This window comes from Narcine bancroftii, chromosome 2 (assembly GCF_036971445.1).
Source record: "Narcine bancroftii isolate sNarBan1 chromosome 2, sNarBan1.hap1, whole genome shotgun sequence".
NCBI lineage: Eukaryota > Metazoa > Chordata > Chondrichthyes > Torpediniformes > Narcinidae > Narcine > Narcine bancroftii.
Window position 1 is genome coordinate 286257325 of NC_091470.1, and position 27603 is coordinate 286284927.

General features: G+C 41.0%; 1 protein-coding gene and 1 long non-coding RNA gene across 13 annotated transcripts in view; one reads left to right on the forward strand and one right to left on the reverse strand.

The window, feature by feature from the left end:
- Positions 1–27603, forward strand: part of stau2 (staufen double-stranded RNA binding protein 2) — a 327674-nt gene that overhangs the window by 205669 nt on the left and 94402 nt on the right. Inside the window, exons 15-16 of one of the 11 annotated variants that reach the window (XM_069921215.1) lie at positions 9719–9798; positions 15577–15691. The exons of 9 other annotated variants lie outside the window; for them this stretch is intronic. In XM_069921215.1, coding sequence (XP_069777316.1) covers positions 9719–9760 — 42 coding nt within the window. In that variant the 3' untranslated portion in view covers positions 9761–9798; positions 15577–15691. Of the gene's footprint in view, positions 1–9718; positions 9799–15576; positions 15692–27603 lie in introns of those variants that run through there. One more of the 11 variants, XM_069921216.1, reaches the window with a different exon arrangement.
- LOC138755368 (uncharacterized) lies at positions 5535–20668 on the reverse strand. Of its 2 annotated transcripts, none has more exons than XR_011352230.1 (4): positions 20538–20668; positions 10593–10751; positions 7656–7731; positions 5535–5865 (listed from the first exon to the last, which is right to left on the reverse strand). It is a non-coding gene; the product is annotated as an uncharacterized lncRNA (long non-coding RNA). The 2 variants fall into 2 exon arrangements; XR_011352231.1 differs by lacking the exon at positions 20538–20668 and adding an exon at positions 19385–19396.

Sequence of the window (27603 nt, forward strand, 5' to 3'; positions counted from 1 at the left end):
TTTGTTGACCTCACCAAAGCCTTCGACACCGTGAGCAGGAAAGGGCTTTGGCAAATACTAGAGCGCATCGGATGCCCCCCAAAGTTCCTCAACATGATTATCCAACTGCACGAAAACCAACAAGGTCGGGTCAGATACAGCAATGAGCTCTCTGAACCCTTCTCCATTAACAATGGCGTGAAGCAAGGCTGTGTTCTAGCACCATCCCTCTTTTCAATCTTCTTCAGCATGATGCTGAACCAAGCCATGAAAGACCCCAACAATGAAGACGCTGTTTACATCCGGTACCGCACGGATGGCAGTCTCTTCAATCTGAGGCGCCTGCAAGCTCACACCAAGACACAAGAGAAACTTGTCCGTGAACTACTCTTTGCAGATGATGCCGCTTTAGTTGCCCATTCAGAGCCAGCTCTTCAGCGCTTGACGTCCTGCTTTGCGGAAACTGCCAAAATGTTTGGCCTGGAAGTCAGCCTGAAGAAAACTGAGGTCCTCCATCAGCCAGCTCCCCACCATGACTACCATCGGGCACACAAAACTCCATCGGGCACACAAAACTCAAAACGGTCAACCAGTTTACCTATCTCGGCTGCACCATTTCATCAGATGCAAATATTCCTTATTTCATCATTAAAATACATGGTAGAGCAATAGTCCCTAGATAAGTAAGTGACCCTTTTCTCTTATTTTCCAGTCCGTTGCAAATAATTTAAGGCATTTGAGTGTTGAAAATTAATTGGGAAATTTATAAAAATCATTATGGGCTTAATTTGAGTTTTTTTGAATGGTCAGGTGCAAGTTAGTATTGATGTTTAAAAAAACCAAGTTTAAATTATTTTTAACTCATGGTATGACGTGGTAAATCAGTCAGTCAATTAATTGAGACAATTAAGTATTTGTTGCAGTATTCTGGTATCAAGATCAAAAACTTGGACAAAGAGGACAGACTGTAATCAAATGGCCAGGAGCTATTCTTCATAGCTTATTATGGATGCCTGGTTATGGAAATGTTGTCCTCACAATTAGCACAAAGGAAATAGAGGCTTGGCTCCAAACACTCCATTCATAGAACCAAATGTCCTTGGAAATTGTCAAAGGCTTTCATTAATGGATCAGTTCCCATAACTTGGCAGCAATCTTACAAGATAAGTCAATAACAGGATAGGAAAGACTTTTGAAGACTTCAGGTGTAAAGTATGAGAGGAAGAGGAATCAGTCGAAAGACCAAGCTGAGGGTGTCATTGTCTTATCGCATCCACCTCACTCAGTGCTTGAGTGACATTGATACTGTACAGCAGAATTGCTTGACAGCTTAACCAAAATTTGCACTGGGCTATGAATGACCTAAATTAGTCAGGATTAGATTTAAAAGATGAAATAAGAGCTATAGAGAAGAGACAGTTCAGTGAAGGAATTCCAGAGCTTCGGGCCATTGGAGCTGAAGATACTAGGACAAATTTTGCTCAGAAGAGGGCTGGAAGAAATTCGAGAGACAGATGATTGCAGATGAGAATTTTTTAATTGAGAACTACTGTAGGTCACCCAGCAGAGGCTGATGGGTGAACAGGAAATGGAACAATTGTGAATTGGAACAAAGGCCAAAAATTTAAGAATGAGCTCAGATTTACAAGTGCTTGTAGCAAGTTGCTACAGCAGAAAGTGGAAGAATGACACGCACTCAAGACTGGTTTTATTGCACTCTCTGCCCCTGCTTATATGCCCAGTTTCCCGCTGCTGGGCCCAGTTTTCCTGCTGTTGTCACCGGAAGTGACGTCGGGCATTCCGGTCACTGATTGGTTGATGTTCCCGCCACGCAGGGAGTTGGTCGAGGAGAAAGGCCTTTAGCCTTGTATGATCGCTGTGTGCAACAGCTATTTTGTGTTTCGGGCCACCTCCTGTGTAGCGGGCCACTACACAACACCCCACCTCCCCGCCCCCTCCCCCCCCCCTCCACCGAACCAGCGATCTGAATATTGTCCTTTGCCTTTGGTGGCCTTCCTTTGCATTGCAGGGCTTGTTCAGTGACCGGCTGGCTGGTGTCTCTGTGTGCTGGGTTGAGGTGGTCAGTAGTGAAAGTCTCTTTCTTACCCCTGATATTAATCAGCACAGGATGGTTACTTGGTAGGGCCTCTCGTATGGTCGTTGCAGGGATGATTGGTGTGCTCCCATCATTCAAAGATGTATTTACATGCATTTGGGTCCTTGGGGATTAGTGTCTTTGGTTGGCAAGGGCTGTACTAGGATTAAGGTGCCTAGTCACTCCCTTAGCTTATGCAGCTTTGCTGTTGGTGGTTGTTCTGGGTCCTTGGCAACAGCCAAGAACTCCACTGGTACGACCAATGGTGTGCCGTTCACTGTTTTCTCTGTGGAGGCATTGAAATTCTACTTCGGTGCTGTGTGGATGCCCAGGAAGACCCATAGTAGCTCATCTGTCCAATGCTGTCCCTTGAGTTGAGCTAACAGAGTTGTCTTCAGTTGTCTGTGGAACCACCACCAACCTGTTGGCCTGTGGGTGATATGCCATTGTGTGGTGGAGTTGGTTTCCCAGAAAGCTGGCCAGAGCTGCCCAGAGCCCCGAGATGAATTGTGCACTCCTATCAGAAGTCATATGCTCTGCCTCTCCAAACCTTACCACCCAGGTATTGATCAGTGCTCTGGCTCAGGACCTGGTAGTGGAACCACTTCTGGCCACTTTGTGGAGTGGTTTCAGACACTCAGGAGACTGGCAGTGATCCTACAAAGTCAATGTGGACATGACTGAATCTTCGCCATGCTGGTTCGAAGGTTTGGGGAGGTGCTGTGATGTATGTTTGCACTTTTAACGCCTGACAGAGTGTGCAGGTCTTGGCTCATTGGTTGACCTGCTTACAGAGGCCACATCAGACAAACCTGCTGGCTACCATCTTTTTGGTGATTTTGACGACCTGATGTGCCAGGTTGTGCACTGCTTTGAAAATCTGCTGTCTCCAGGATGCCGGTGTGATAGGGTGGGGCTTGCCAGTAGACACATCGCATAGGAGTGTCTGGTTGCCTGGGCCGATGGTGATGTCCTCTAGCCTGACCACTGAGACCACCGTCTTGTAAGTGGGAATCTCATGGTCTGTCTGTTGTGTTTTGGCCAAGGCCGCATAGTCTGTCCTTTGGGACAGGGACTGGATGGCCTGAATCACCGGTCATGACAGTGCATCGGCCACTCTGTTGGTTTTAATAGCAATGTGTTCTATGTCTGTGTAAAACTCAGATATGTAGGATAGGTGTCTTTGTTGCCTGGCTGACCACAGGTCTGATGATTGAAGGTGAAGGTTAGTGATTTGTGGTCTGTGAAGACCTTAAATTGCCTCCCCTCCAAAAAGTATCTGAAGTGTCATACTGCCAGGTATAGTGTTAAGAGTTCCCCATTGAAGGTGCTGCATTTGAGTTCAGGTGGCCGGAGATGTCTGCTAAAAAGTGCCAGAGCCTGCCAACATTCTTTGATCAACTGTTCAACCATGCCACTGACTGCCATGTTGGAGGCATTTACTCTGAGGGCAGTTTGGGCATCTGTCCTAGGGTGCACCAGAAGTGCAGCGTTGGCAAGTGTGTCTTTTGGCTCCTTGTCCCAGGTTGCTTCTTTTTGTTTCCCTGCCATGAGTGTGAATAGGGGCTGCTGCCAGTATAAAACGGAGGTAAAAATTGATCATACCGGTGAATTCCTGGAGGTCCTTCACCGTCTGGGTTTTTCTGAAACGCCTGACGGCCTCTACCTTTTCTGGCAGAGGTGTCGCCCTGTGACTGTTGATTTTGTGATCCAGGAAGTCAATTGTCTCTTGCCCGAACTGACATTTGTCCAGATTGATTGTAAGGCCGAAGTTGCTCAGGCGAGTCCACAGTTGTCTTAGGTGGGCCGCATGCTCTTTACGATTGCAGCTGACTATCAGGATATTGTCCAGGTAAATTAACCTGAGGCCCCAACCTACCATGTCCATCAGTGTCTGGAAGGTCTGAGCTGCATTCTTGAGCCCAAATGGCATCCTTAGGAATAAGAACAGCCCAAAGGGAATGATGATCGCAGTTTTAAGGATGTTTTTGGGGTGGACCGGTATTTGATGATAGCCTAGGATAAGGTCAACCTTGGAAAATATTTGCACCCCTTGTAGATTTGCAGTGAAATCCTCTGTCTTTGTGGAACAGGATATCTGTCCGGTGTGGTGACTTTGTTGAGGCAGTGGTAGTCTCCGCATGGCTTCCACCCTCCCGCTGCCTTTGGTACCACGTGTAGGGGGGAGGCCCAAGGACTGTTGGATCGCTGCAGAATTCCCAGTTCCTCCATTTTTAAAAATTCCTCTTTTGCGAGTTTGACTTTCTCGGAAGGAAGGTGGCGCTCCCTGGCGTGGAGTTGAAGTCCCGCTGTCAGGATTTGGTGCCATACCCTGTGCTTGGGTTCGGTTGAGGTAAACTTGGATGTCATGATGGAAGGGAATTCAGCCAGGATGTGTGTTAACTCTTTTTCAGACATTGTGACAGAGTTAAGATGAGAGCGGTAGTCTGGGCTCACCCAGGAAGAAAGTCTGGAAAGTCCTGGGGTGCACCAAACATCACTCTTTGAGGTCCATTAGCAGACAGTGGGCTCAGAGAAAGTCTGCTCCCAGGAGTGGTTGTGCCACCGCCACCCATGTAAAAGTCCATGTGAATCGACTGTTGCCAAAACGGAGTGGGATGGTCCTTATGCTGCTACTGTTCACCGCCCTCAGGGCCGGGCCTGGTTTCCTGTTACGGGTGTCATAGGCTGAGCTGGGAAGGACACTAACCTCGGTATCCATGTCAACCAGGAACTGCCGTCCCAAGAGGGAGTCCCAGAGGTGGAGTAGGCTGTCTTGTTGGCTACTAACAATGTTTGGCCACAGCGTTTCCCTGAAATGCGCAGGGGGGAGGCATTGGCGGGCATCTGTACCCCATCTTTGATGGTTGAAGCAGCACTGATCAGTGGGGGAGTCCATTTGCCTTTCTGATAGTTGCTGTGGCCTTTGTGTTCTCTGCGAATGTGGCCTAGTGATCTGTTCCACCACAGAGCTGCCATCCCTTTTTGTTCTCCAGAGTACGTCCGCCTGAGCGGTGACTTTCCTGGTGTTGGTGATCACCAGGCAGATATCCTCGGGCAGCTGTTCCAGATAAACCTGCTCAAAAAGCAAGCAAGGCTTGTGTCCCTTGTCCAAGGCCAGCATGTCACTCATGAGGACAGATGGGGCCCTGTCCCCCAGGCCATCCATGTGCAACAGTCAGGCAGCGTGCTCAAACTGTGAGAGCCTGAAAGTTTGGGTTGAAAGCTCTTTAAGGGTCTCATATTTGCCTTGTTCTGAAGGCTGCCATAGGAAATCGAAGACTCATGCTGCTGTGTCCTGGTCAAGCGAGATCACCATGTAGTAGAACTTCATATTGTCGGCGGAGATCTGTCGGAGCTGAAACTGGGCTTCAGCCTGCTCAAACCACATCAGTGGCTGCGCTGTCCAGAATGTCAGCACTTTCAAGGAAACTGCATGTAGAGCTGACTGGTCGGTCATCTTTGGGTCCAAATGCCGTTCGGACTGTTTGGGATCACCAATGTAGCGAGTTGCAACAGCATAGAGTGGAAGAATGACACACCCTCGATGCGGTTATAGACAAGACTGGTTTATTGCACTCTCTGCTCTTGCTTATATAGGCCTGGTTTTCCCGCCTTTTTCGATGAAAGTGATGTCAGCAGCATTCCGGTCGCTGATTGGTTGATGGACCCGCTGCGCGGGCAGTCAGCCAAGGAGAAATCCCATTAGCCTGTGTGGGCCTTGTGCGATCGCCGCGTTTGACCTCCATGTTGTGTGTCAGGCTGCCTCCCAGGTTGCGGGCTGCTACAAGCTAAAATAAAGAAAGTCAGTCAGAAGTCGGTGAATTGGAATAATCACTTAGAGTAGTAATCTATATTTGCCATTAAGATATGATTCTAAATTAATAATACAAAGTTAGCAGTTCAATTTCCTCTTTCTACTCATTCCACTTCTAGGAATGAATATCACATGAGAAGAAGATTTTGGTATTGATCCTTGGAGAAATAGTGTAGTAATAATAACGTGGTAACAGCAACCACTTTGTACCAAAGAGTTGCCAGCTGCAACGTGTCCTTAACCTTAGTGACATGAGGTAAAGATAGAATTGAAAATCAGAAAGGAGAAATAGTTATATCTTTGCCTCAAACTTCCATGTACATTTATCATGCATTTTATCAGGTTCAAAAGAAGAAACTATTCTCTGAAAAATGAATAACTTTTGTGGTAAATAATTCACCAAGGAGTTCTTGTTTACCATGTGGACTCGATTATAGAAGGCTAATAGTCTGCCTTTCAAGTAGTATGTTATGACAAGGAGGAACAACAGCAAACAGAAGGCAAGTGGTGATGTGAACTGATCACTGTGGATGTTTAGGATTATTAGTTTAGTGGATGCAAGCTCAGGAAGTCGTTGATTCCGGTGAAATCAGTAAAGCACCACTCCAGCATTGAAATGTACTGTCTTTCCCTGATGTTATTAGTTTATACTACAAGGAATGCAGTGTTCTATACTATAAATGTATAAACACAATGCTGGAGAAATTTAGCAGGTCAAACAGTGTATTTTATATAGCAAAGATAAAACCAACATTTTGGATTTGAGCTCTTCATTAAGGGATAATATAATATAATTATACCCTATGGATTTTATTGAGCACTCCACATCTACAGTTACACCTCCTCCCAAAATGATGGTCATAACCTTGTCCAGTGATCAATTAGAAAGCATACTGACTTACGTTGTCTCCTGAAAAACAATAAACACAACACATTAATAAACTAAAAGAAATTTCAATTGTACACTTTTCATTCCTTGTAATATAAACCAATAACATCAGTACATTTCAATGCTGGAGTGGTGCTTTACTGATTTCACCAGAACCAACGACTTCCTGTAGCTTGCATCCACTAAACTAATAATCCTAAACATCCACAGTGATCAGTTCACATCACCACTTGGCCTTCTGTTTGCTGTTGTTCCTTACAGTTACTTTTAATATTGCACTTACCCAATCCATACCTCTTCATTATTTTGTATACCTTGATCAAATCTCCCTCTTTCTCCAACACTCCAGGGAATAAAGTCTTAACCTATTTAACCTTCCCCTATAACTTAGCTCCCCGAGCCCCAGCAATATCTTTGTAAATTTTCTTTGAACTGTTTCAGTTGTATTGATAACTTTCCTGTAGGTATGTGACCAAAACTGTGTTTTTCATGTGCATTTTTAAAACATTTTTGATAACAATAAGTTTGATGACTACAAATTTCAACACTTTGAAGTGGTCAAGAAATGCTGAGGTGAAATGGAGATGGACATGCTTGGTATACATAGTGCAGCTGAACCATTTGCAAAAGATTCTGGAAAATAACAGTGTTTAGATGAAAAATAGGAAAGAATCAAAAGAAGACGTTTTGGAATGTCAGTAGAACCTGTAAAGATTGGATAGACAAAAATGAAGCTGGTGTAGATGTTGTCGCAGCTTAGCTGGATGATGTAAAAAAAAATTTGAGGAAAAATCAATTGGGTCAATTGTGATCATTGCTTTTGTTTTTAATGAAAATTTAGTAGATATATAGAGCATGATCTTTATAATACTTACATGCTGCTCCCGCATGTGGATGTCTTCAGTCACCTATGTTAAATCTGACTGAGGTCTTGCATCCTGTGACTTCGAACTAAATAAAATGAAATTGTAATTGTACACTATACGTTTTTGAATTATTATTGGAAATTTTCATTGTGCCTAATAAGAGTTTATGGAAAAAATGCCATCAGCATGCATATATATCTTTTTCTTCATTTTTTTCAGAATTTTGGAGCTATTTTGAGGCTGCCAATTGATGCTTTTGAGTGAAAAATTCTGCCCTGAATATTTAAACTTTGATTATTTTCACAACAGCACCTTCACATCATCTTTCTGAGACTAGCAATAATCTTACAAATATGAGCATCTTAGACAATTTGATATCCTTTCCAAAGATTTTCTGTCCATTGCTTGAATAGCTGCATGTGTGTAGTCTGCACTTTCACCTCTTGTCATGAATAAAATGTTGTCTAATTGATTTTTTTCTTGCTTTCTGTGAAGGAACATGATTGTCTTCCAAACCATATTCTGGTGAGGAGCAGGACCTTTCCTATGTAGCCATTAACTGCAGTTGAGAATGCTTCACAAATTATCTTTTACTTTATTTTTAACCACCATGTTATAATTAGCAGTTTTTCCTTCTTGTTCTGTGATTCCCAATCTTGTTAATCCCTTGCATTATATATAAAATATTAATAGGGTGGAACTCAGAGTAACTCAGAATGTGCATCAGAGGCATGAGTTTCATATTAGTAAACAACCGCATGTAGATGCTGTATATTCCTGTTCAGTTAATCATATATTTTGAAGTTGGTTGACTTGCACAGATTCTAAATGAGCAGATTAGTTATGATTACTTATTGTCTCTTCACCAAATGCAGGATTTACTCGCAGACTGATTCAGTTACTGACGTAATTGAGAAATCCTACGTATGGGATCATGAATTAATAACAACATTTAATTTTAGGGGGATATACATGGTGTTCAACTTTACTCTCAGGTCCTTCACATGCTCAGCAGCAGTGTTTATTGCAATGGCTTGGCCCTTGTATCTCCAATTAATTATACAGACTTGCTGCTGAGCATAATATAGGCCTTTTGTTGCTTGCATTATTGCAACACACAGGAATTTGGCCATAGTCAGAACGAAGCACAGTTTTAAAGTGGAAATACACACAGTGTTTTTAAGAATAACATGTATCAACTTCGCATAACAATAACATAGGTGCTCCTCCAGGATAACTTACTTACACTTTGTGCCTCATTTGACCAGTGTCATAACCACAGACTCTTCTGTAGAAGGGCAGGAGGTATCTGATGAGGCAAATAGGTTGACAATTTTTGAGATGGTGTGCCCCCTTCCTCTGCTTCGTATGCTTCATTTTTCCCGTGGTCTAGCTATGAACTTGTATTGTCAGAGAACAAGATGGGGCAGATTCCCAGACAACATTTTATTTGCAAATGTTGTGTATGAGACCCATCCTCTTGTGTGCTTCTATTTATAAATCAGCAATGGTTTCGAACTTAATCTTTGACCATGTGCTATGTGCAAACGTGGGTTTGAATATTGAGCTTCAGGTGACTTTAGTTCTATATGGTTACTGTGGGCTGAACAATTTCTATTAGTTCTGGAAAGTGGCTCCACTCCTGCAGGAAGTTGGAGGTGAGGTGCAACTCTGCAAGTTGACGAGGAGAAAGATATTGGGACAAGGATGCAACCTTGTTTAACACTTATTGAGGTTTGCTCTACTGCAAGCCCATTGATTATTAATTTGGCTTGCATGCTATGAATGTTCAAGAATAAAATGAATAAAAATTTCTATCAGGTGCTATATTTCAGGGGGATATTCAACAGTCCCTCCAATCGATGGTGTCAAAAGCTTTTATTATATCATAAAAAAGGTCATGAACAGTGGCTGGTGTTGATTCCTGCATTTTACTTGGAGCTGTTGCATGCTGAAGATTATGTCTGCTGTGCGTCCAGATTGACAGAATCCAAACCATCATTTGGGGAGAGGCTTTCTGGGCACTGCTTGCATCCTTGCTCCAATGTTTTTCTTAATCTTTCACTTTACAGATTTTGCACCTCACTTCCAACTTCTCACAGGAGTGGAACTAATCTTTCCTTGCCTGAAGGCACAGTAAATCATTTATAAGGTGGGTATCATTTCATTCTGGAATACCTTTACTAAGCTGACCATTAAGCAGGATTGAGGAGTTATCTATTAGCCACAGAATTAATTGGTTCCTGTCTTTATTTTCAATGGTACCTGAAAAGCCTTTGCAAATCAAGCGTGTCAATAAAACTTTAGTAGCATTTTATCCCATGTTCACATTTTCCATTCAAGACTCTGTTTTCCATTCAATTCGTCCATCAGCTTTTGTAAGCATCTCTCGAAGAGCTGTTTCAATAACTGAGGGTTTGTCACATATACATCATGCTGTTACAAGATGAGCGGAGGTCAGTATGTTAATATTCAGGCAGGTGATAATAATGTAGTCTGATTAACACAAATACTGAGAACTGGCTTTATTTGAGTGAAATGGCAGCATCAGATATTGGTGTTTGGTGATACTGTTCAGGTGACAATAGTAGATATTAAATATTTTGCACAATACTAAGATTCTATAAATTAGCAAATAACATTCGTATTATAATTTGAAATTAAATTGATCAATAATGTGATAAAATGACTCCACTTAAAATGAACTTTAGCCAATACCAAACTTAAACTGCAAGAGACGTGATTTGGATAGTCTGATATTTAAAACCTACAATTCATGTAACTAGAAAGAGGAAAGAAACTGGTAATACAAGTCGGGTGCTGTCAGAGAAGAAACAATTAGTGTCATGCCTTGTAAATGGTTTCACAGGACACACTATATGAGACCCATGAAGAACATTTGCATCAATATTTTTTCATATGATGATTCAGTAATCGCTCACTCACAAATGTGTCATTCCATTTCCTTCCTGTGTGCTCTCATCAGGATCCTTTTAAATTGTGGACATTTTTCACACTCTGCTTGGGACAGTCCAAAGGTGGGGGAGGGGGGGGGAGGTGGTGACCAATGGTAGACTGGTAGATGTGATGTTCATCTGGGTCCTTCTGTGGCGAGTAAAGTAAGAAAATTTAGTGATCACATAAGCATTAAGGACCTCCAGCATTGCAGGAAATGGCTTAATGCTTAATTTTTTTTTTGAAAATTTGTTTGGGGTAGATCTCTGTTCAAAACTAAATGCATGCAGCTGGCTTGATTTCTACACAAGAATGAAGACTTTTATTTATATATCCTTTTTGCCAATGCTTCCTATTCTTTGCCAAGAAACCTGAAGTGCAGTTTCAGACAGCTAAAATAGTCCCTATGGCTCAAAAAAAATGCCTGAAAATAAAAGTATTTTGCTCCTACTATAACATGCAGGCAATGCAGCTATCAGAAAGGCTGTTGCTCTCAACATTTTTACAGTCTTATCTAAATAGGGACATGAAGGAGATCATGTCCCATCTTCATTCAAGAAGTTGGAGCGACTCTAACCAAGTATCAGTGATGAATTCATTTTTGATTTTGGGGTAGTCAGATTATTTGGATAAGTGTGGGGAATGCAAATACTAAAATTTGATGTCAGGGTACAGAGTTTTGACAAGCTGCAAAAGAGAACTCCAAAAAGGAAGTAGATCAGCAACATGGGCAGGGATAGCGAACTTTAACTGAGAAGCAGTGAGAGAAATGGAGTCCTTCAAAAGGTCTTGATTGTGTGGATTGAGAAAGACCCTTTTTTTTTAACTTAACCTGCAGATTTTCAAGACTCATTGTAACAATAGACTATTTTTTTTTGTAAAGTCGCTGTATTTTGGAGAAGGTCCCTTCAGATTTCTGAAGTTCAATACTCTAATGCAGTGGTCTCAACCTATTCCCTCTCACAGACCACCTATACATACCCCATACCCAAAGACCACCAGGGGTCCATGCAGCACAGATTGAGAAATGCTGTTATTACACTCCGTTTGAGGCAACAACTTTGTATAAAGGACTTAATATTTTTGGTTGTTAAATTCCATCACTTTCTGGAGGTTAATAAAAACCACAAGATAAGGCCAACTGGAACGTAATCGTTTTGTTAATCATTTGTACTGATCCTCCTGTACCCAATTATGATATTTGTCAAAGCCGTGAAATTGACTGCATGATAATTATTTTTTAACATGTAGCAAGAAGAAAACCCTCATTCTTACATTGTTTGTCATTGACCTCTAAAGAGTAACCAGAGAACTGGAAAAAATAGCTAAAATTTGATGGGTAATTACACTCTACTCTTAAGTAAGGGCAAAGGACTCTGGACCTTCATGGGTTACTGCTTGTCACATTAAGAACTTTCACTGGAGTGTGTTTTCTTCACTTTAGTCTTTAATTTCAGGAAGATTAACTCTCATTCTGTCTTTTTTTCAGTTCTTTTTTGTTTATTTACCAACCGACTGCTAATTTAAGAATAAAGTTGTCTCATATTCTGAGTGAGCAATGGTATAGTGTCTAACATGATCACTGGAGTTAGAAGGTTGCATTTGACATCCTCATTGGTAGACCCCAAACAGTGTGAATCAGCAACATAGAACCATAGAATACTACAGCACAGAAACAAGCCCTTCAGCCCATCTAGATGATGCCAAACTATTCCACCTTGCACCTGGACCATAGCCCTCCGCACCCCTTCCATCTATGCAACTACCAAATCTTCTCCTTTAGACTGTCCTGAAATCACCTCCTCCTCTCTGACCATCAACACAGGGGCATCCCAAGGCTGTGTGTTTAGTCCCCTGCACCTATGACTGCGTACCAAATTCAACCAGCTCAATTTACAAATTTGCTGGTCACACCACAATTGTTGGCCAAATAACTGGAAATGATGGGTCGTAATTCAGGATAAGATCAAGAATCTGGTTGGTGTCAGCTCTCAACTTCACCAAGACCAAGGAGTTGATTGTTGATTTTAGGAAGGAAGGGCTGAGGGATCACACATCCATCTGTACTGATGGGAAGGAGATTGAGAGAGGAAGAACCTTCAAAAGACCTTTCCTGGAGCCAGCACATCAAGGCAACCATGAAAAAGGTACTTTCTAATTCAACCCACTTGTGGTCAGCACTCAGGCAACAGATTACTCCACAACTTTCAAAACACAAGTGACCATAAACCAAGTATATGGAACCAAAATACTACTTAACCCTTTCACCCTTGGAACTGTTCTGATGAATCTGCATTGTATCTTTCCAAGAGCACTGCATCGCCTCTGAGAGGTTGATCCAAGAACTGAATGCAGCTCAAAGGAGAATCAGACCAAGGCTCTACAACTGAAGTTTATTTTCCCATTTTGTGCCCCAACTTCATTTGATAATAGAGTCTTTTCCATTTTCTTTCTCCATCTGGCCATTAGTTATTATTTATTTGTGAAATAGGTACCCAAGGAATCTCCTGTTATCCATGATTTCAGAACACTGAGGAAATATTGCAATTTACCTTTTTTGGATTAAAAGTGACTTTTCTCTTACTTCCCCATGTCAACTTTTGGTTGACTCTCTTGTTCTCCTAGTTTTTAACATTTTCTGTAAATTCTTGCTTTTATCAACACATCTTATGATGCCATCCATCTCAGGATAGTCTACAAATTAATGGACAATGAGCACTCTGTACTTTTATCCAAACCCTGAGAGGATCTTCTGTGAATAGCTCACAAAAAGTCACCGTGCTTCAGTGTATTTTGTTTGAATATATTTAGTTTAAAAATTGAGGATGCAGTGCTGGTCCTTGGAGATCACTTGTCATGTTAAGAGCTTTCACTGCAGTGTGTTTTCTTCTGTCTATAATTTCAGGAAGATGGTTTACTATCATTCTGTCTTTTTTCATGATTTTTTTGTTTATCTACCAACCAACTGCTAACTTGAGAATAAAGTTGTCTTAAATTCTGTTTGTTTTAATTTCTGCATGTGTGGAACTTTATCAAAGGAAGTCAACTAAGATATCATTGTTAAATTACCTTATCCACAGTTATAGTGGTTACAGAACTACGTAACCAGGTACTCAGTTATTTATGAATCCATTATCATTTGCTGATTAGCATATCGATTTCAATCTCTTCAGTCACCTTGAAACTGATAATGTTCAACTAAAAATCCCACAACTGTCTGCAGAATTAGGATTCATTTTTGATTTTCTTTCTCTCTTTTGTCTCTCGCCTTCTCTAGCTCTCTCTATCTCCCCTCCCTCAAGTAATTTACAAGTTTTCAATCCAACAGATACTGAATCAGGTGCTTTGGAAAATTATGTATTGCAACTGAACTTTCCTTGCCTATATCTCATTGTGAAAACAGTCAAATCCTGAAATCAGCAAGTTCTGGGGATTTGTTAACTTAATATAATATTTATTCTTATTTTCCTGACTTAAATGCATTACTCTTCAAGATTTGTATATTTTTCATATATCCTACTTATTTTAAAGCCAAATTATTCTTATTCTTTGTTACACGAATGCCTGCATTTGTTTGTGTGCATTTTCTCCAGAATACTCTCTGCTACATTCATAACTTTTATCCCATAGCACTTTAAAAGGTGAAGGTTACCTAATTTTTTTGTAAATTTTATTTAAAAATTTTCCATACATGTAATCATAGCCATATGAAAAATGCAATAAACAAATATTACAGGTACATGATCCTTTATCCGGACATCTAAAATCCTTAAAGCTCCAAAATCCGGTAAGTGGGGAGATAGGCGGCCAGCGCTTGGTGGAGGCAGCTGGGTGGGTGGCGCTTGGGGGAGGCAGCTGCGGGACCAGCGCTTGGGGGTGGCGGACGGCGCTTGGGGGTGGCGGCCGGGGGACTGGCGCTTGGGGGACGCGGCCACGGGACTGGCGCTTGGGGGAGGCAGCCAAAGCTTGGGGGAGGTGGCCGGCGCTTGGGGGAGGCAGTCAGCGTTTGGGGGAGGTGGCTGAGGGACCGGCAGTTGGGGAAGACAGCCGGGCAGCTGAGGGACCGGCGGTTGGGGGGAGACAGCCAAGTGACTGGAAGGGGGTGGGGGTGGATACGGCAGCACAATTCAGGTGGGCTTTCCAAAATCCGGAAAAATCCAAAATTTGGAACACACTGTCCCCCAAGGGTTCCGGATAAAGGATCGTGTACCTGTAGTATCAAATCTATTATAAATGATGGAAGTAAAAACTTCACCCCTCTCCCCCTAAACAAAACCCCAAGAAAAGAAAAAGAAGAAATGAAAAGTAGGAAAACAAGAATAGAAACCTGGTTGCTGAAGGGCACCCCTCACCACATGATTCTAAACATTTGTATCTTTTAATACTTCCAAGGAAGTTAGCGAGGTTCAAAGCTTAGGGAAAACATCTATAAATTAATTCCTGCAATTTGTAAGTACATCCGCCAAATTTTCAAAAACACATCATATTTATTTCTCAGATTATAAGTAATCTTCTGAAGAGGAACACAGCAATGCATTTCTGTGTCGTTCCATCGCTCCGTACCTAGGTGTGTGTGTCTGATTTCCATGTTACTGCTGTACATTTTCTTGCTGTTGCTCAGGCAATCTTTATAAATTATTTTTGCTTTTATAGATCATTTCAGTTTGGTCTTATCCCTTATATATAACCTAAGGAAAATGACATTGGGTTTTGTGGGAATTTAATTCCTGCTAAATTTAACCAAAAATATCATACTTTAGGACAGGACCAAATAGAGTGTTAAAAGGTGCTTGTTTCTTGACCACATCTAAAATACTGTTCTGATAAATGTGATTTCAATCTATTTAACTTTTGTGGTGTGAGATATAATTGATGTAAAAAATTATATTGAACTTATCTATACCTAATATTTATAGTATTTGTCATACTGTCAGCACAGATCTGACCAATTTTGTTCATCTATGTTAATATTTAGATCTGTCTTTCATCGCTCTCTGGACCTATGTATTCCCTGTTTGGAAGTCCCCTTCTACAATAAAGTAAACATAGTATTTCTACATCACCACATTTTGATAATAACGTTGTTGGACCAAATTTATCTCTCAAGTAAGCTCTTAACTGATAATAACAACAAAGTTGTTTTGTACTCCATATTTGTACTCCATATTTATTTTTAATTGTTCAAATGACATTAAATTCCTTCCATTGTACAATCTTCTTCATATCTAATTTTTTGAGATCAAATTCATAAAAATTGATTTTCTATTGAAAATGGAATAAGTTGGTTTTGTATCAAAAGCATTTTAGGCAGGACAGCACTCCTGGTTCCAGTTTTGTAGTTTATTTTGTTCCAAATATTAATCAAATGTTTCAACAATGGTGCTTCTCTCTCCCTAGATATTAATTTTGATTCCCATTTATATATAAAATCTTCTGATATCCTATCTCCTATTTTATAAATTTCTATATTAATCCATGCTGGTTTTCCTCCCTCATCAAACAAAGAGGCTAAAAATCTCAATTGAACTGCCTTTTAATAGTTTTTTTTTAATTTGGTCATTATAAACCTCCTAACTCAAACTTCCATTTCAACTTGTCTGAAAATTTATTGTATTATTTATTTAGTTCTTGAAAAAACTTTTGTGGTATCATTATAGGTAGCGTTTGAAATAAATATTGTACTCTTGGAAATATATTCATTTTAATACAATTAACCCTACCCAACAATGTTATTGGCAGTATCTTCCACTTATTCAAATTTTCTCCAGTTTTCTTAAGTGAAGGTACATAATTCAATTTATATACATTATCCAACTTATTATCTACCCATATCCCTAAATATTTTCCATCAGCCATTTAAATTGGGTATATTGTTGACACTGAGTGTAATCCCCTATAGTAAGGGCATAATTTCAGTTTTATCCCAACTTACTTTATAACCCAATACTTTTTCATATTCCTCCAATCTGAAGGTTCTGTCAAGTGGATCAAAACGTCAACAGCTAATATATTAAATTTGTATTCTTCTTGATTAACTTTCAATCCTTTAATATCAGGATCAGACTGAATCAATTCTACAAGAGGTTCACTCGCTAAAATAACTAAAGCAGGTGATAATGGACATCCTTGCCTACTAGATCTAGTTAATGGACTTGCCTATTTGTTAGTACTTTAGCCTTAGGATTATATAAAGCTATGTTTCACCCAGTGGTTCTCAACCTTTTTCTTTCCACTCGCATCCCACTTTTAAGTATTCCCTATGCCATAGGTCCTCTGTGATTAGTAAGGGATTGCTTATGGTGGTATGTAGGTGGAAAGGACAAGTTTCAAAACCATATCTAATTGACTTGTTATGTGCATGGTTTCATAACTCCAAAGAAAATGGACCAATGACAATTTTTCATAAGCAAAATATTTCAGTAACAATTGGGTCTAGAGCAGTGATTCTCAACCTTCCCTTCCCACTCACATGCCACCTTAAACAATCCCTTACTAATCACTGAGCACCAATAGCATAGGGATTACTTAAAGTGGGATGTGAGTGGAAAGAAAAAGGTTGAGAACCACTGGTTTAACCTTTCCCCATAACTTGGTTCCTCATCCCAACAACATCTTAGTAAATCTCCTCTGCAATCTTTCAATTTTATTGATATCTTTCATGTAGTTACATGACAAAGATAGCACACTATAGTCAAAATTTGACCTCACCAATATCTTGTACAACTTTACCATAACACCCATCTCCTATATTGAAGGCCAATGTGCTAAAAGCTCCCTTTACATCCCTATCTACCTGTGATGCCACTTTCAGGGAACTATGTATCCGTATTCCCAAATCTTTCTGTTCTACTGCACTCCTCAGTGCCAAACCAATTACCATGCATGTCCTCCCTTGGTTTGTCTTTCCAAAGTGCAACACATTACACTTCTCTGCATTAAATTCCATCTGCAATTTTGCAGCCCAATTTTTCAGCTAGTCCAGATTTTTGTGTCATCTGCAAACTTGCTGAATCAATTCACCACATTATCATCTAGATCATTAATTTAGGTGACAAATAACAATGGGCTCATCACCGATCATTGAGACACACCACTATTCACAGGCCTCCAATCAGAGACTCAGTCATCCACCACCACTCTCTGGCTTCTCCCATAAAGCCAATGTCAAATCAAGTTTACTACCTCAGCATGAATACAAAGCAATCAAACCTTCCTGACTAACCTCCCATGTGGGACCTTGTCATAGGCCTTTCTAAAGTCTGTATAGACAACATCCACAGCTTTTCCCTCATTAAATTTCCTGGTAACCTCTTCAAAAAACTACGTTTTATTAAACACAACCTACTGCACACAATGCCTTGATGGCTATCCATAATCAGTCTCTGACAATCCAAATACTTGTATATCCAATCTCTTAGAACACCTTCCAATAATTTACCTACTGCTGATGTCAGGCTCACCAGCCTATATTTCCTGTTATTTTTGGGGCCATTTTAAACAACAGAACAATATGATCTACCCTACAATCCTCTAGAACCTAACCTGTGGATGAAACATTTTAAATCTATCTACCAAGGGCCCTGAAATTTCTACACTAACCTCCGTTCCTGGTTCGAGGGTATGCCTTGTTAGGCCCTGTGGATTTATTCACCGTTCTTTACTTTAAGACAGCAAGCACCTCCTCCTTTTTAATCTGCATTTGTACTGTGGCCTTACTGTTTGTTTGATTCACTTCCCTAGGCTCTGTGCCAGGTTCTTGAGTAAATGCTAATACAAAAAACATATTTAAAGTCTCTTCTGACTCCTAACATAGCCAACGACTGTGATCTTCAACAGGACCAATTTTGTCCCTTCCTTTCCTTTTGCTCTTAATACATCTGTAGACACCCTTAGGATTTTCTTTCACCTTCTCGGCCAAGGTAACCTTGGCTGATTTGTTTTTTCCTGCATTTTTTACTCCTCAAGTACCTCATTTGCACCTTGTTTCCTATACCTGGTATACACCTTCTCAACTAGACCCCCCAATATCCCTCAAAAAATGAAGATTTCTTATGCCTGTTAACTTTGCTTTACTTCTTACAAGAAGATACAAACTCTGGTTTTTCAATATTTGACCTCTGAAGGCCTTCCACTTACCAAGCACATCCTAGCCAGAAAACAACCTGTCCCCATCCACACTTTCAAGATCCTTTCTCATTTCTTCAAAATTAGCCTTTCTCAAATTGGGAATCTCAACACGTGGACCAGACCTATCCTGATCTACAATTATCTTGAAACTAATGCCATGCTCACTGAACCCAAGTTGTTATCCCCTACACATGCTTCTGTCACCTTTCCTTTCTTGTTCCCTAATAGGAGATCCAGTATTGCACTCTCTCTAGTTGGTACCTTAATATATTGATTTAGAAAACTTTCCTGAAGGCAATTGTCAAACTCATCACCATCCAGCCCTTTTACAGTGTGGAAGTCCCAGTCAAAATGTGGAAAGTTCAAATCTTTAGCTGTTTTGTTTCACCCTTTCTTGGATAAAATCTGCCATCAAATATAACTGCAGCTTATGAACATATTTCTCTGCATTTTAAATGCATGGTAGCATTTCTTTCTTATTTGCTCAGCTGATGTATACACAGCACATTCATATATATTATGTATGTGCATATTTGTACATACAATTAAACCCCCTATTATCCAAAATTCAAGCAACCGGCAGCCTCAAGCAACTGGCAAAAAAAGCGTGGAAAATAAATAGGTAAAAAATATGGGTTTTTAGCAGCACGCCTCACCATTAGTTTGCCAATCATGCAACACGCAGCTCAAGCATCCATAAAATTCACTCATCTAGCATCTGCCAATCCCTATAGATGTCAGATATCAGGGGGTTTAGTGTATATAATTTTATTTTGGAATTCAAGATAAGTTGTATTTTCACATTGATTCTGCTTGTTATTTGTCATTGAATCTTTCCAGAGTCCCTGTTTTCCGATAATGACAGATGAGTCTATTCAGCCCAATGGGCGCATGCTGATTCACAGGAAAGCAATTGGATTGGTCCAACTTCCCCTCTACTCTTACACCTTGTTCTGTTTCACATGTGCCCACAAACTCCCTATAATTCATGTTTTTCAATTATTTACTAAAACCAATTTACCTAAAAGCTTGTCTTTGAGTTCTCTCAATTATATCTCAATCTGGGCAGCACAGTTAGGGAAGCGGTTAGTGCAATGCTGCCTGCAATTGAGACAAAGGTTCGAATCCTGCGCTGTCGTTAAGGAGTTTGTTCATTCTCCCCATGTCTGTGTGTGTTTTACCTGGGATCTGGTTTCCTCCCACCATTCAAAACATACCAGGGTTGTAGATCATTTGCGTGTAATTGAGCTCCCCAGGCCAAAAGGGCCTGTTATTGTGCTATATGTCTAAATTTTTTAAATTTAATGTTACTGCAAAGTACTAAACTAGAAACAAGAGGAAAATATCCATTGATGCTAATCTGCCTTCTGGTCTATTTTTTCCAGTTACACACCTTTAATACCTTCAGAATTCCTGAGGCCTACTGCCATTTAAAATGCTACAACTGGTATTGTCTTGGTAGATTAAAAAAACAATATTGCAATAATGATTGGTGATTATGGAAAATATACCCAAGTAGAGGTTGCAAATGGATTATTCAAACTCCCACATTCTACAGGCTTGTACATTGTATTAACAGGTATCTTCGATATGATATCCAACTGAGACATATCAAAAAACATATGTGGAATTATACCAAGAAAAGCAGAGCAAACATTCTAAGGTACATCACAGATCAAATAACATTTATATCAAGACAATGAAGGAGATTATGTAAGGAACTGAGATGCTGGCCTTAGATGCAGCCTCAAGCAACTGGCAAAAAAAAACGTGGAAAATAAATAGAGGGTTTTTAGCAGCATGCCTCACCATTAGTTTGCCAGTCATTGAATTGGTCCAACTTCTCCTCTACTTAATGAAAATGAAATATGCTGACCAGCGTTTGTCTTCAGATTGTGAACATCAGATTCGTGTAAGTAGCGAAATGTCTGTTTTGGGAACAGATTATCTGGAGAGATATAATGGTTAACCAAAGAAATGTCAGAGCAGAGGCTATGAATAGATAACTTGAAGAAATATATAACATTTAGTGAAGGAAAACATTAGAAAGCAATAGAAATATATCAAATATCTGAAAAATATAAAAGGAAAGAAGAATGATCCAAGAGGCATGCAGAACCCTGGCGTCAATTTGTAAATCTGTGCCAGTTCCATGCAGAACAATTCCGTCATTCTGCAGTTGTGCTGTTTCCCCATAGCCCCACAAATTATTTCCTTTCTGCCTTCTCAATTTCCCTTTGAAAGGCATGATTTATGCATGCAGGCAATTAGAACTGAAGGAATTCTGTTTTTCATTGCTCTATCCCTGAATTTTTACCCATCATTTGGGACTCTCCTGCTTTGAATCATCTGTAATGTGGGCAGCTGCTGTCCATTTGTCCTTTCTAAAGCTGCCATGATCTTGTGCCCCAAATTTCCTCTCAATCTTATTTGCTTCCAGGAGGAAACAGACTTCTCTGGAAATGTTGACTGTATTTTTCTTTCCATAGCTGCTGCTGCTTGACCTGCCGAGCATTTCCAACATTTTCTAATTTCATCCAAGCTTCTCCCGCCTACCCTTGTATCGGATCCTTCTCTGGAACCATTCTAGTAAATCATTTGTCCAATAAGGTTTTCCCTGCCCAATTCACCCCTATCCTAGGCTTGTAATCTTATTCTTGCTTAAACTTCTATTGGCTGCAAGGCTTCGAAGAACTTTGAGGTCTGTGTTCATTAACTGTGCCACAAGGAGATCAGTTGAATGACAACAGAGGGCCGCACATTATATACTGTCCAGATGACCTTTAGCAGCTCATGCTGTCACCTTCTCACTGTTGAAATGTCCATTATGATATTTTTTAAATTTGAAAATTAGCATGAAACTGTTATTAATTAAAAGTTTAAAAAAATGTGGCAAATGTTCAAAGTTAGAAAAGCAAACATAAATCTTGGCTATAGTTGCATTTTTAATTAATATTAGTGACTCCATTCATATGTCTCAGATTATGCCAGATAAACCAACTGATGCTGAGGAGCAAATATATCTGGTCTCCTTGGTTCAGAACATTCCCAGAATTTACACCCACCTAAACATCCTTCCCTCCCTTCTCTCCTCTTTCCCCCCCTCCCCCCCATCCTTTTGTTTGGGCGCCCGCTGACACTCTTTCATACCTTGATGAAGGGCTCAAGCCTGAAACGTCGGCTATGTTTGAGCTCTGCGCAGAACAGCGGCTTGTCATTACAAACACCCTTTTTCAGCAGAGGGACAGCCTGAAGACTACCTGGATGCATCCCCGATCCAAACACTGGCACCTCCTGGACTACATCCTGGTGCGAGAAAGTGACAAATGAGATGTGCTCCACACCAGGGTCATGCCCAGTGTGGCGGAATGCCACACTGACCACCGGCTGGTTCGCTGCAAGCTCAACCTTCACTTCAAGCCAAAGCCCAGGAACAGTAAAGCCCCCAGAAAGAGGTTCAATGCTGGAAACCTGCAGTCAGACGAAGTGAGAGGAAACTTCCAGGCAAACCTCAAAGCAAAGCTCGAGGATGCAATCCGCCTCATGGACTCGTCCCCTGAAACCCTCTGGGATCAGCTGAAGACTACCATACTGCAATCCACTGAAGAGGTACTGGGCTTCTCCTCCAGGAAAAACAAGGACTGGTTCGACGATAACAGCCAGGAAATCCAGGAGCTGCTGGCAAAGAAGCGAGCTGCCCACCAGGCTCACCTTACAAAGCCGTCCTGTCCAGAGAAGAAACAAGCCTTCCGTCGCGCATGCAGCCATCTTCAGCACAAACTCCTGGAGATCCAAAATGAGTGGTGGACTAGCCTCGCCAAGCGAACCCAGCTCAGCGCGGACATTGGCGACTTCAGGGGTTTCTACGAGGCTCTAAAGGCTGTGTATGGCCCCTCACCCCAAGTCCAAAGCCCGATGCGCAGCTCAGACGGCAAAGTCCTCCTCAGCGACAAGATCTCCATCCTCAACCGATGGTCAGAACACTTCCAATCTCTTTTCAGTGCCAACCGCTCAGTTCAAGATTCCGCCCTGCTCCAGCTCCCTCAACAGCCCCTAAGGCTAGAGATGGATGAGGTCCTCACCCAGGATGAGACATATAAGGCAATTGAACAACTGAAAAGTGGCAAAGCAGCAGGTATGGATGGAATCCCCCCAGAGGTCTGGAAGGCTGGCGGCAAAACTCTGCATGTCAAACTGCAAGCTTTGTTGGGACCAAGGAAAACTGCCTCAGGACCTTCGTGATGCCATCATCATCACCCTGTACAAAAACAAAGGCGAAAAATCAGACTGCTCAAACTACAGGGGAATCACGCTGCTCTCCATTGCAGGCAAAATCTTCGCTAGGATTTTCCTAAATAGAATAATACCTAGTGTCGCCGAGAATATTCTCCCAGAATCACAGTGCGGCTATCGCGCAAACAGAGGAACTACTGACATGGTTTTTGCCCTCAGACAGCTCCAAGAAAAGTGCAGAGAACTAAACAAAGGACTCTACATCACCTTTGTTGACCTCACCAAAGCCTTCGACACCGTGAGCAGGAAAGGGCTTTGGCAAATACTAGAGCGCATCGGATGCCCCCCAAAGTTCCTCAACATGGTTATCCAACTGCACGAAAACCAACAAGGTCGGGTCAGATACAGCAATGAGCTCTCTGAACCCTTCTCCATTAACAATGGCGTGAAGCAAGGCTGCGTTCTCGCACCAACCCTCTTTTCAATCTTCTTCAGCATGATGCTGAACCAAGCCATGAAAGACCTCAACAATGAAGACGCTGTTTACATCCGGTACCGCACGGATGGCAGTCTCTTCAATCTGAGGCGCCTGCAAGCTCACACCAAGACAAAAGAGAAACTTGTCCGTGAACTACTCTTTGCAGATGATGCCACTTTAGTTGCCCATTCAGAGCCAGCTCTTCAGCGCTTGACGTCCTGTTTTGCGGAAACTGCCAAAATGTTTGGCCTGGAAGTCAGCCTGAAGAAAACGGAGGTCCTCCATCAGCCAGCTCGCCAGCATGACTACCAGCCCCCCCACATCTCTATCGGGCACACAAAACTCAAAACGGTCAACCAGTTTACCTATCTCGGCTGCACCATTTCATCAGATGCAAGGATCGTCAATGAGATAGACAACAGACTCGCCAAGGCAAATAGCGCCTTTGAAAGACTACAGTCTGGAAAAACAACCAACTGAAAAACCTCACAAAGATAAGCGTATACAGAGCCGTTGTCATACCCACACTCCTGTTCGGCTCCGAATCATGGGTCCTCTACCGGCATCACCTACGGCTCCTAGAACGCTTCCACCAGCGTTGTCTCCGCTCCATCCTCAACATTCATTGGAGCGACTTCATCCCTAACATCAAAGTACTCGAGATGGCAGAGGCCGACAGCATCGAGTCCACGCTGCTGAAGATCCAGCTGCGCTGGGTGGGTCACGTCTCCAGAATGGAGGACCATCGCCTTCCCAAGATCGTGTTATATGGCGAGCTCTCCACTGGCCACCGTGACAGAGGTGCACCAAAGAAGAGGTACAAGGACTGCCTAAAGAAATCTCTTGGTGCCTGCCACATTGACCACCGCCAGTGGGCTGATATCGCCTCAAACCGTGCATCTTGGCGCCTCACAGTTCGGCGGGCAGCAACCTCCTTTGAAGAAGACCGCAGAGCCCACCTCACTGACAAAAGACAAAGGAGGAAAAACCCAACACCCAACCCCAACCAACCAATTTTCCCCTGCAACGGTTGCAACCGTGTCTAGCTGTCCCGCATCGGACTTGTCAGCCACAATCGAGCCTGCAGCTGACGTGGACATTTACCCCCTCCATAAACCTTCGTCCGCGAAGCCAACCCAAATTGAACATAAAGGACATTGACCAGCTGAGTTTCTCCAGCATTGTGTGTTTTTACTTCAGCCACAGTGCCTACAGATTTTCATGATTTACTGCCAGAATCTACAGAGCCCAATGCAGAGTGAGAGTTTGTATACACCTCATCTGGTTGTCAGCATATTGTTTATAAGTCTGTGACCTTTATGCTGATGGAAAGGGTGGTAAAAACTGTATTGAAAGATTAGTGATAGTGCAAATTGGGAATTGGCACTTTCCCTCCAAAGTGTCTGGATAGATAAATATATGAATGCAATGAACTTCTCAAATGCTTGTGTGGATGACCCCTAAGAATTCTTTAAAACTGAAGACTGTTCTTAGAAAATAGAGCAGTACAGCCAGGAACAGGCCATCTGAACATGATGCCCAAATTAACCTACAAATGCTTGCACATGATACAAATTATTTTATTCCCTGCATATTTACAGGTCTATTTAAAACCCTCTTAAACAGTACAATTGGATCTGCTACCACAGCTATCCCTGGCAGCAATTTCCAGGCCCCTACCATTCTCTGTGATTTAAAAAAAACTTGCACTGCGCATTTCCTTCCACTTTAAATACATGTCCTCCAGTGTGTGAATTTTACTCGGTGGGGTGGGGTGGGGGGGCGGGGGGGAGTTGGAGGTAGGGGAGAGAAGATTTGACTGTTTGATCCATCTATGTATCTCACAATTTTATAAACTTCTATCGGACTCCCCTCTAATGCACCAAAGAAAACAACCCAAATTTGTCCAACCTCTCCCCACTGCTCATACCCTCTAATCCAGGCAGCATCCTGCTAAATCTCTTTTGTACCCTTTCCAAGGCCTTCTTATCCATTCTGTAATGGGGTACCATGCTTATTTGCACATGATCAAATCCTTTCCTATTGAATACAAAAGCCTCAGTGGTATTCCAATAGCCATAATTTGTTCTCTTTGCGCATTTCTCTAATTCTGGCATGTACTTTTTTTAATTTTTTTTAAATTTTTCACACTGTGAACTATATCAATCAAAATACATACAAACATTTCCCTCTTAAATATACACAGTGGCATTTTCTCCCTTTTTTCCTCCCTACCTTCCCTCCCCCTTCCCAACCCCCTCCAAACCCATTTAACGTTCAACATATACAATACAATAAAGCCATTAAACAATGTCATCACACAATGATAATAAACAAGAAAATTGTGTCATCTACTTTTGCACACTGGATCAAGTCATTTTGTCTTATCATTTTATCATTTTAGGGGGTGGAGGTCCGTGGTAGGCCCTCTCTGTTGTGTTCCATGTACGGTTCCCAAATTTGTTCAAATAATGTGACTTTATTTTTAAAAATTATATGTTATATTTTCCATTGGAATACATTTATTCATTTCTATGTACCATTGCTGTACTCTCAGGCTCTCTTCTGATTTCCAAGTTGACATTATACATTTTTTTGCTACAGCTAAGGCTATCATATTACATCTTTTTTGCACTTGATCCAGTTTGAGGCCTAATTCTTTACTTCTTATATTACTTAGAAGAAAGATCTCTGGGTTTTTTGGTATGTTGCTTTTTGTGATTTTATTTATTACCTGATTTAGATCTTCCCAAAACTTTTCCACTTTCTCACATGCCCAAATTGCATGTACTGTTGTTCCCATTTCTTTCTTACAGCGAAAACATCTATCTGATAATGTTGGATCCCATTTTTTTTTTAACTTTTGGGGCGTGATATATAACCTGTGTAACCAATTATACCAATTATATTGTATCATGCATAACCTTGTGTTTATTATATTCTTCATAGTTCCAGAGCATAACTTTTCCCATATTTCATTTTTTATCTTTATGTTTAAATCTTTTTCCCACTTTTGTTTGGGTTTATAGCTTATTTCATCATTTTCCTTCTCTTGCAGCTTGATGTACATGTTTGTTATAAATCTTTTTATTATCATTGTTTCTGTAATCACATATTCAAAGCTGCATATTATGTACATTTATGCCATTCTCTCTGGAGTCTTGTGGAGGTCAGTTCATTAAATGGAGTTGATCTAATTCTCTGTCTGCATACATCTCTTCTGGAGTAAATCACCTTGCATCTTTTTGGATAATGATGACTTTGTAGATCAGACAATGGCAAAGACTACAAGGTCATTTGTAGTACAGTAAAACTCCTAGTATCTGGCACCGATGGGGATTGGTAGATGCCAATTAAGTTAATTTTCCAGTTGATTGTGATCGTTTGTTGCATGATTGTCTAACTAGCGGCGAGGTGCGCCAATTTTAAACTTGCATATTTTTACCTATTTATTCTCCACCATTTTTATTTCACTGATTGCTTGAGGCTGATGGTTGCTTGAATTCTAGATAACAGTGGTTTTACTGTAATTATTTCTCATTACAACTCTCAAGGCTCAACAAAATGTTGTACTTCAGTACATTTACACCAAGATTAGGTGGTAAAATCATTTTGTTATTGGTTGTATCTGGATGACAGCAACAAGTTAGTCTGTGGGAAAAGTATGCTATCCATGGCACACTTTCTGGAACTCATGTTGACAGTTTTTAATGAAATTATGTTGGGACTTTAAAGTTTTACTGTCATTATTCCCTCAAGTATGTCCAATGTAGTGCAAGCTATGTGATGAAAGTTTTTAGGATCCTTTTAATCTCATAGAGGTCAAGATTGAAAGTTTGAAATTAATGTCTCATTTCACTGATTTGAGGCAGCTGCAATATTGTTGGATGAACAGCTCAAACAATTTATATGATTTTATAGTCTCTGCAGCATAATAGAATTACACTTGGAAGAAGCAGTTTAATAAACTGCTGTGTGAATAATGCAACACAAAGCCTATTGGGGATCTATTAAATATGGAAATGAGAAAAAAGTTACATTTACAGAAACATGATATGTTAATTATCAAACTTTATCCTCTTCTTATTTATGGCAATAAAATTCTTTCCTGTAAGTAGAGAGTCATCAATGAACACTTCTTCTACCCTATCAGGGAGTTTTCTG